The sequence below is a fragment of the Pinus tabuliformis genome, chromosome 9 (assembly GCF_031772625.1).
Source record: "Pinus tabuliformis cultivar Carrire ecotype Pingquan chromosome 9, CPIR1, whole genome shotgun sequence".
Lineage (NCBI taxonomy): Eukaryota > Viridiplantae > Streptophyta > Pinopsida > Pinales > Pinaceae > Pinus > Pinus tabuliformis.
The window spans coordinates 123403070-123413956 of record NC_142307.1 but is presented as its reverse complement, the minus strand read 5'-3'; the positions used below and the strand labels follow the sequence as shown (position 1 = coordinate 123413956).

The 10887-nt window shown below is 41.1% G+C and overlaps 1 protein-coding gene across 1 annotated transcript; it reads right to left on the bottom strand.

Annotated features, from left to right (window-relative positions):
- Positions 1-424: 424 nt before the first annotated feature.
- On the bottom strand, positions 425-1095 carry LOC149147395 (histone H2B.4-like). Its single transcript, XM_089445761.1, has one exon. It carries the CDS (start codon positions 1012-1014, stop codon positions 592-594), a length of 423 nt encoding a protein of 140 aa, XP_089301887.1. The 5' UTR covers positions 1015-1095; the 3' UTR covers positions 425-591.
- Between the last annotated feature and the right edge of the window lie 9792 nt (positions 1096-10887).

Below are 10887 nucleotides of genomic sequence, written 5' to 3'. Positions count from 1 at the left end.
TGCCCTGAAAATCCAGTATTCAAATATTGCCCCAAAACTAGGTATCGTTGGGAGCCAACAGCTTTAAAAAAAAAAAAAATACAAACTGCTTCCTTTAAACAAAACCCTTAAACCCCAAAATCAAATACAAACTGCTTCCTTTAAACAAAACCCTCAAACCCCAAAATCACAGCAATATACCACAACACTTCCAATTGACAATATCTGTTACTTTTCAGCCCAAATCCCAACAACATCTCCAAAATAGAAGATTGCATTGCAAATAAAAAAACCGCAATCAACAGTGCACCAGAACATTTAGAAATGTGATCCAGGTTCATTGTCAATTAATCATCTAATTCCCACAAACTTGCTTTGCGACTCAAAAGAGCACAAGCTTTTCAAAAAATGTAACAACTGACCCCAAGATTCCACAAAGACAAAGTAATTTATAAGCAAACAAACAGATCAATATATTAGGAAGCCATCTCATACAGCCCCAAGAAAAATATATATTTACAAATAAGCTTATTTCCACAAAGAGAATAAATATTTCCATAGAAGAGGTGGTGTCAAAAGACACCATTAAATTTGATTCAGAGAATACCCAATTTAAGCACTGGTAAATTTGGTCACAGCCTTGGTGCCCTCTGAGACGGCGTGTTTGGCGAGCTCCCCTGGAAGGGCAAGTCTTACAGCAGTCTGAATCTCCCGAGAGGTGATCGTGGGCTTCTTATTGTAGCGGGCGAGTTTCGATGCCTCGCTTGCCAATTTCTCAAAAATATCATTGATGAAGCTGTTCATGATTCCCATGGCCTTACTGGAAATACCCACATCAGGGTGAACCTGCTTGAGAACCTTGAAGATATAGATCTTGTAGGTCTCCACGCTCTTCTTATGCTTCTTCTTACCCTTCTTCTCTCCGCCCTCTTTGGGCAGCTTCTTCTCAGCCTTGGGAGCGGGCTTCTTCTCTGCAGGAGCCTTCTCTGCGACGGGTTTCTTCTCCGCGGGTTTCTTCTCTCCCTTGGGCGCCATTACTGACTCGAATTCGAATTTCACAGATGGCAAATATCCTGCTCAGATCAATAACCAGACGTGTGACTTACAATGTACTATTGGGAAGTTATAAAGGGAGAAATCTATTTTGCTATTGGTTGGTGGAGCGCGGCACGGATCGATGGCCTCCGTTTGATCTCAACCGTAGATTGGATTTGCTTATCAGTGTGTTAAATACCTTTAGCGGATTCCCTACGGGGCTTGACCAGCGGTGAAGCGATGGGGCGTGCCCCATTAAATTTGAACCCACCATACCAAAATCCCTTTAGAGGAAACTCCATTTTCATTCAGATTTATTGTACACCGAGAGGGATGAATATTAAATTAAATTTATATGTGATTAAATGAAATTGGGTTCATTTTTTTTAAATATTTTTTATTTTAAACTAAATTTATAAATATTTCAGATGTGACATATTATATAAGTAAGTTTTTTTAATAATTTATAAGAGTAAATTATGTATTGAAAATTCATGAGGTATAGATTAGTTGGTTTGGATGAGGCTTAGTCTTCTTTTGGTCTTGGGTTCAAACCTTATGGGGAGGGATTGAGGATGGGAGTCAGTTCGAGGGGTTAAAAACTATCTCAATGGTCATCCAAGCTTGACCAAGCTTCACACAAACCCGATGACAAGCCTCCTATTATGCGTAGATCAGTCTTCTTCAATCCAATAAGCACGTTGGCCTCAACCTAGGCTTAGCCTAGTCAACAACAAAAAAAATATGTATTGAGCATATAGAGGGATCAAATTTTTCTTATCTTTAATTCCATATTGTGTATTAAAATTCATTTAGTGAAGTGAAGCCGGGTGGTAGCTTCCAAAGTCTTCGGTAGTTGGGGAATGAAAAATATTTCCATCTTTACAGAGACGTTGGTTGCCAAAATTTTGTGGAGGCTCACTCAAGACAAAGTTCTTTGCAGTAGAGTGATGAAGTCCAAGTATTTACATAATCAGTGCATTGAAGATTGGGATAAAATGCCTAAGAAGTCCTCTGGTGGATCTATTGTGAGGAAAGATCTAGTCGACTCCTTTTCTCTAGTAGGTGTCTAGATAGTTTGGAGGATAGGGAATATCCACAAAATAAGGACGGGAGAGGATCCTTGGTTGGGTGTTGATGAGGATTTTAGGCTCTTGGATTCCCTTATCCATTCACTAAATGATGCTTGAATTTATTCTTTGGTAGACGTTAATGCCCAATCACCTCAAGTGTTTAGTTGTGAAGGGTGAAAGTCTGTGGAGTTCTTGGGGCTTGAGGGGAGAGATGTTGTGGTGTAGAATCAATATGTGGCAAGTTGCCCTCCAATTTTATCAGGTTAAGGGTGGAAGAGGAAGAATCCTTTGTTGATCAAAAAATCCTAGAACAAGGGAATTCACTACAAAGTTGGGTTATAAAGCATGGAGTGAACCTTGATTTAATGATGAAATGCAGTGATGGTGGAGCTATCTCTAGAAGTTGCATGCTCCTTTGAAGTGTAATAACACATTATGACTACCCTTGAATAATAGTTATTAACTTGGGACAATGGTGTTAAGAGGGGCTAAGTTAATCCTAGTCATTAGGCCTTATGCAAGTCCCACAAGACATCATCTTCTCATCTTTTAATCTCTTGCCCTTGTAGTATACAAGTGTTCTGGATTGTTAAATTAAAGTATAAGTAGAATATTTCTTGGTCAAAACATATTCTAAGTGAGTGTTTGTGTGAATGGTTAATGGACAAATTGGTCTTTCAGTTGGAAGGTTTTCTACTTATTGTGGTGTTTGTTATCTCGTGGGTAGGAATTCCAGTATTTTCAAAGACATTGATATTCCTCAGAAGTTACAATTGGCTGATGGATTTCAAAAATAACAAGCCAAGGACTCCAGTTATGTTTGCTTTAGAAGTGGATATTCCTTGGAATTTCTTTAATGGTTCGAACCAAGGTCACCCTCTTATCTCTGGGGTGGTTTTGGTCATATTCTTATCTCAATCTCATTATGTATAGGTAAATTATGCTCATAGCGAGGGTTCTAATAACATGGATGAATTCCTACCACGATGGGGGCAGAAGAGGACTGATCTGGATCTTTGGGGGAGGCCCCCAAGATCTGAAAAATTGCCAGAAGAAAATAAAAGGAGAATCCCCAATAAACAAAACCACAAAGATTTTTTTTATTATTAAAATGTAGAATAATTGTAAGAGCTACATTGTGGCGGACAAACTGTCCTTTTACAAAATGCGACTTGTTACATATAGTATTTTTCAGTTACAATAACACGGGTCAATTCCATGGGTGAATGAATACCATGGGTTAATTCCATGGGTGGATGTCACAATACCATCGGTTAATTCCATGGGTGAATGAATATCATGGGTGGATATCATAATACCATGGGTGAATGAATACCATGGGTGGATGTCACTTACAATACCATGGTTGGATAAATACCATGAGTGGATGTCACTTACAATACCATGGGTAAATTCCATGGGTGGATGAATACCATAGGTTGATGCCATTTTCCATTTGGATCATTCCTCCCTCCTTAAGAAGCAATGGTCCCAATTGCGTGAAGTTCCTTCCTACGAAGCCTTTGTTGAATATGAAGAGCCACTGAAGAGAAGGGTTTTATGTGGTTAACCCATAACCATGATGAACGAAGATCCGAGGATAGATAAACCTTGTAATGCTTGTGACCAACTGTGATACTAACAGCGTGCATCTTAGCAAATGGATTTCGATGAAGTGTGGGTCCCATAACCATGATGAACGAAGATCCAAAGATAGAGATACCCTGTAATGCTTGTGACCAACTGTGATATTGACAGTGTGCGGCCTAACAAATGGACTTCGATGAAGTGTGGGTTTGTGGATGACCTATAACCATGACAAACGATCCGAGGATAGAGATACCATGTAATGTGTGTGACCAACTGTGATACTAACAGTGTGCGGCCTAGCAAATGGACTTCAATGAGAAGGATTTTGTGCAGTTGACCCATAACCATGATGTTGGTTGTTGATGAAGTAGCAAGTGCCTACATAGCCTGGGGTGGGAGGGCACATCTCAAAATAACCCAAGCCGAATGTTGTTATGCTGAAACTGATGAATATGAAGCAAGTGCCTACTAAAGTGGGGTGGGAGGGCATGTCTCCAACAGGAACCCACTCTAAATGTTGCTTCAGAATTAAAATGGACATAACTCGGTCAATATAACTCAAAATATTTATTATAACCTATTTTTTGAAGTAAAGGGACCATTTTGCATCTTCCAGAAATCCTTATCTAGACACCCTAGAATCTCCGATTCACGCAACAATTTTTTCTACTGTCACAAAAGTTCTGAAAAAATAGTTGATTTTAAATGAGTGATATCTCCCACATCCGAACTCCGACGCAACCCATTTTTCTTTTGAAATTGGGTGATTTTTCAAGAAGAGCTCAGATCTACAATCTTTTTTCTAAAATTCTGCACAAAAACTTCAAAAAATGATAGGAGTGTCGTTGTCCACCAGTTGTCGTCAAAAAAAAAAAAATCTACAACATAGCTGATTTTAAATCAGCGATATCTCCATCATCCAAACTCCGATTTGGCCGATTTTTTTTTTTTTTAATTTTGGTACTTTTTCGCAAGGAATCCAAATCTGTTATTTGTTTTTGTAAATATTGTACCGAATGTTTCAGATCTGATCTACAAACTCACCGCCCAAAAAAAATCCCGCAAAAAATGAAAAAAGAAAAATTCTTCCTGCTTGGCCCAAGAAAGTGCTCTGCGGAGGTCGCACTGTGCCCCTTAAGTTTGTTGAATATTGATGCAAAATTTGAAACTAAAATATGCATCAAACCATCATTCCCATGGAATCATAACCTGCTCTGATACCACTGATGTGGATCTTGGGGGGAGGCCCCCAAGATCTAAAACATTGAAATGGATCTTGGGGGGGGGGAGGCCCCCAAGATTTGAAAAATTGCCAGAAGAAAAAAAAAAGGAGAATCCCCAATAAACAAAACCATGAAGATTTTTTATTATTATTAAAATGTAGAATAATTGTAAGAGCTACATTGTGGCAGACAAACTATCCTTTTACGAAATGCGACTTGTTGCTTATAGTATTTTTCAGTTACAATACCACGGGCCAATTCCATGGGTGAATGAATATCATGGGTGGATGTCACAATACCACGAGTCAATTCCATGGGTGAATGAATACCATGGGTGGATGTCACAATACCATGGGTTAATTCCATGAGTGGATGTCACAATACTATGGGTCAATTCCATGGGTGAATGAATACCATGGGTGGATGCCATAATACCATGGGCAAATACCATGGGTGAATGAATACCATGGGTGGATAAATACCATGAGTGGATTCCACTTACAGTACCATGGGTAAATTCCATGGGTGGATGAATACCATAACTTGATGCCATTTTCCATTTGGATCAAGGACGAGCATATTGGTCATGAGAGGGAGAGCCTATGCCCTCCCCCACACACACCCTCGAAACATTTGGCGAGGTGTTAGCATGCAAAGTGGACTGTGGTAAGCTTCAATATGGAAGTCTTAAATGTTATAAGAAGGACAAAGATTGAAATATTGCAGTTTCTAGTGAGCTTGGTTAGGGGCATACGAGAAGGTGGCGTAATTAGTGAAGGGTTTGCGCAAGTCATTTGCCCATGCATTCTCCTTTGGCTCTAGTCTATTGGTCATGAATTCTCTAAATTCAAATGGAAAATCGCCCGCATAAGTGTTGGCAGTCGGGTGCGCCAGGTCTGGGATCCAGGTGAAGCTGAACCGTGGAGCTTGTACCAACATTGGTTATGTCCGGAGAAGAGGCGAAGCTTATGGAATTAGGTAGCAGACCAAAGATTTATAAATTTGGACTCTGTTGCGAAATCCAATGTAAGATTTCTAGTTAGTCGCTTTAAAATTCTTCCAGTAATTTCCTCCCAATGTTGAAAGGGAGAATTGGGAGCTTGAGTTTGTATCTAGTCACTTGTAATTCAAGAAGAGGGACACCAAAATCACATAATCCTTCTATGTTGCAATTGGGGTGTAGTAATAAGTTTATGGGTGGTGGGTGTTGATTTGTGTTGATTGGGAGGTACTCCAAGCCCTAGGGTTCGGGGTTTGGAAGGCAAAGCACCACAAGGGTCACTTGTGGGCTTGGAACACAAGGTAGGGGTTTTGCACCCATCGGGATTTTGGGCAAAACCATGATGAATTTGAGCATGAGAAAATTTTAGGTGATAGAGATTGGCGTTCTGATTCCAAACCTCCAAAGATCACTCAAGTCAGAGCTCTAGAAACGAAGATATGAATTTTTGAAGTTGACAATTAATTAATGGACAAACAAGTCATGTAGGCTTGAAATGAATTCATCTAAGAGACATGTCTTTTCATCAATTCATGGAGCCCCCTTTATGTGTATATATAGAGGTAAAGTGGAGAACTATTCCTCATCCATTTGTGCAACACACAACAAGAAGATAGCTCGTTGGAGAGGAGATATAATCTTTGTTTTGGGCCACAACTAAGAGGAAAAAACAACAAAGGTCAGGGACTATTTCTAGGGTTGTTTCAGATGACCGAAGTGTTGTAGAAGGCTGAGTAGAAGAGTTGGAAGACCAAGACTATTGTGGATGTTTGAGAGTTTGTTTGAGGTCAAACAATGTTAAGAGGAGGCTATTTTGGAGGGTTTTTAGGGAGCCACAACAAACTAAGGTAGGCCGCAGACCTAGCCTCTCCAAAATATGCCAGCGTTGGGGTGTTAAGGGCTACCACTTGCCCATAACAGCAACCCACAAGTAGGCCATCTTACCTTTCCTAGGTCGCGACAAAAGGGAGGTTGTTAGGTTGGTTTATGAAGGGTTGTTACAGCATGCACTTGCCCTAACGAGGGACAACAATATTGCAGTAACATTGAATGTGTGTTGGATCTGGGTTTTTGGGTCAGTTTTGGATCATTTATTGGAGAAGCTTGTTGATGCCAAGTGGAGAACCTTACGTGGTGGTGAAGAGTCCATCCTAGGAGCAGAACCAACAGTGTAGTATTGGGCAACATTGGTCTCGTAGAGGGAAACGTCTTGATAGCCCAAAGTATCCCTAGACGAGCTATCTTGAAGTGATGAAGAGGAGTTGAATATTGGGTGAAGTTTGGTGTAGAAGTGCAGCACCTTGATGGACAAAGGTGACTGCTAGCTTGGCAGATTGGAGCTCGGGATTCAGCCATCCTAGATAGAAGATTGGATCAACTCGTGTACATGCTACAGAAGTGATTTGCAACAATGTTAGGTGGCAGCCCTCTTGGAGTCTCGATGTGTTGTCCTTTGAAGGACTAAGGGGTAGCTAGTGAGCAGTACGGAAGTGAAGGACCGGCAAGACAACATACGACATCGAAGTTGCAATGAATTTTGTCATTGTATCTTGTATACCATAGGTTGTTGTATTATTCATATTTGGTTTAATATAACGAAGATTGGTGATTGTACAATTTTGTTAAAAAGTGTGTATATTTGTGTATGTGTGATTTACTGCTTTATATTTCCATTGTGCAAAGTAGTTTATGTTTGAGATTCTTGGTTTGGTAGTGTGAGTGATTTTAAGACTCTAACCTAAACCCAAGGTCGTGGAAATTCAACATGGTATCAGAGCATGTTTAAGCTACTTTGGAAGTCAGTGAATCAGATTTGTGCACAGTGAATTACAACTTAAGAGGGAGTTGGTCACATTGTAGGTGACAATGTCGAAGTTGCAAGTTGGAATCTGGTATGAGGATAGATTGGAGGGGTTGTCCAACTATAGTCTATGGAAGGAAATGATCAGGTTGGTCTTGTATGTCAACAGGATTTGGGAGTTCGTCGAGAAAGCCATCAAGAAGCCAACTGACCCAAATGAGATGGAAGTGTACGAGGACTTGGATACAAGGGCAAGATTGATCATCCTAGATGGTGTGAAGGATGCCCTAATAACTCATTTGTGCCAAAAGAACATCGCACATGAGATGTGGATGGCTCTTCAGAATTTGTTCCAGAATAATAACGAGAACCGGGTATTGGCATTGGAGGATAAGTTGAAGTCCACCAAGATGATAAAAGGGTGAAAACATGACCTTGTATCTAACGAGATTGTCTCAAGTCAAAGATGAGCTTGCTGCCATCGATGTGACTATCTCAAATGGAGATATGGTAAGGATTGCCTTGAAAGGGTTCACCAAGGAATGAAAGCCCTTCATCAAAGGAATTGTTGCCATAGAAAAGCTGTCAGACTGGGATAGGTTGTGGGATGACTTCATCTAGGAAGAGTTGCAAGATGAGGATCTTCATCCAAAGGAGAAGTCTTTCGATGACGATGTAGCACTTGCAGTGCAAATGAAGGGTAAGCAAAAGATGGACTTGAGTAAAGTCAAGTGTTTCGACTATGGTGAGATGGGTCATTATTCGTCAAGATGTATGATGAAGAAGAAGGGAGATGATGAAAAGAATAAAGGAAAGAAGTTCGTCGGCGTTGCCACTTTAATTGAAATAGATGATCTCACCAGGAGATTGGAAGAGGAGAACTTTTCTATGATTTCTCATTTCTCACATTGTACTATCGATGAGGATGGATGGTACGTGGACAGTGGTGCGACGAAGCATATGACAGGGTCACAGGAGGTTTTTGAGACTCTAGCTGAATGGTACTTGAAGTTGCACATGGTGTTGGGTGACAAGAGTCAATTGGAGATCCAAGGATTAGGAATTGTGCCATTTAGGATGGAGACAAGATGTGTGATGCTGGTCCAGGATGTACTATTTGTACCAGGGCTCAAATATAACGTGATTTATGTCTCGATGATCGAGAGGAAGGGTTCGAGGTCTTGTTCCAGGATGGTAAGGCAAGACTCAGGCTAAGAGGCTCTAGCTCCAATGGGATTGTACTTGGAGTTAGGGATCATGGTCTCTTCAGGTTGACGGGCAAGCCTGTGGATCATGCAAAGAAGCAGGTGGAGCAGGTGCAGGTTCCAAAGAAGTAGGAGCAGGCGCAGGTACAGGTGCAGGCTTCAGAGGAGCAGGTGCAGGTTCCCGAGAAGAAGGTACACTTTCTAGAGAAGAAAGTCCAGGTTCCAAAGACTTAGGGGGAGTCGAGTTCAAGAGGGAGCTTGCAGGTTCAGAGGTAGACTTCGCAACATAAGAAGAGTGTGTGGTCGGTAGGGAGCAAAAGTTCTCCTACAACTTCCAAGAAGGAATCATGGAGAGATTGGAAAGCGATACAGAAGAAGAAAAATAAGTAGGATTCCTCCGGTGACAACGACACTTCCGAGAAGGGCATAGTTCACCATACAGGGATTGCTACGATTGTGAGCACTAGAAGTTGGGAAAGTGTTGCGAGCAGTGACGATGATGATGAGTTACTTCCTAGTCTTGGAAGTACCTCCCTCGCTAAGAGGGAGTGTTGATTTGTTTAGCTTGGGAGGTACTCCAAGCCTTAGGGTTAAGGGTTTGGAGGGAAAAGCAACACAAGGGTCACTTGTGGGCTTAGAACCCAAGGTAGGGGTTTTGCATCCATCAGGATTTGGACCAAAAGAATAATGAATTTGAGCATGAGAAAATTTTAGGTGATAGAGCTTGGCGTGCCGATTCCAACGCTCAAAAGATCACTCAAATCAAAGCTCTAGAAACGAAGATATGATTTTTTTAAGTTGACAATTAATTAATGGATAGACAAGTCATGTAGGCTTGAAATGAATTCGTCTAAGAGACATGTATTTTCATCAATTCATGGATCCCTCTTTATGCGTATATATAGAGGTGAAGTGAAGGATTATTTCTCATCCATTTGTGCAACACACAACAAGAAGCCAACTCCTTGGAGAGGAAAGATAATATTTGTTTTGGGCCACAGCTAAGAAGAAGGAACAACGAAGGGCAGGGACTATTTCTAGGGTTGTTTCAGATGACCAAAGTGCTGTAGGAGGTCAAGGAGAAGAGCTAGAAGAATGGTATTGTTGTAGATGTTTGCGGATTTGTTTGAGGGTCAAACATAGGTAAGAGGAGGTTGTTTTGGAGGGTTGTTAGGGAGCCACAACAAATTGAGGTAGGTCACAAGCCTAACATCTCCAAAATAGGCCAACGTTGGGGTGATAAGGGCTACCACTTGCCCAGAAAAACAACCCACAAGGACACCATCTCACCTTGCCTAGGCCACAGAAAAAAGGAGGTTGTTAGATTGGTTTATGAAGGGTTGTTGCAGCATGCACTTGCCCTAACGAGGGACAACATTATTGCAATAACATTGAATGTGTGTTGGATTTGCATTTTTGGGTAAGTTTTGGATCATTTATTGGAGCAGCCTGTTGGTACCATATGGAGGACCTTCCGTGGTGGTGAAGAGTCCATCCTAAGAGAAGAAACGACAGTGTAGTATTGGGCATCATTGGTCTAGTGGAGGGCAACGTGTTGATAGACCAAAGTAGCCCTAGACGAGTTATCTTGAAGTGACAAAGAGGAGCTAAAGATTGGTTGAAGTTTGGTGCCGAAGTGCGACACCTTGATGGACAAAGGTGACTGTTAGCCTGGTAGATTGGAGCTCAGGAATTGGCCAGCCTAGAGAACATATTGGATCAGCTCGTGTACATGCTATAGAAGTGACTTGCAACAGTGTTAGGTGGCATCCATCATGGAGGCTTGATGTGTTGTCCTTTAATGGACTAAGGGGCAGCTAGTGAGCAATATGGAAGCGAAGGACCGTCAGGACAAGATACGAAATCGAAGTTGCAACGAAGTTTGTTAATATATATTGTATACCATAGACTGTTGTATTATTCAGATTTGGTACAATTTTGTTAAAAAGTGTGTATATTTGTGCATATGTGATTTATTGCT

Bases quoted from the DNA above. Each gene is read 5' to 3' on its own strand.
- LOC149147395 (XM_089445761.1), bottom strand. From the start codon at position 1,014: ATGGCGCCCAAGGGAGAGAAGAAACCCGCGGAGAAGAAACCCGTCGCA.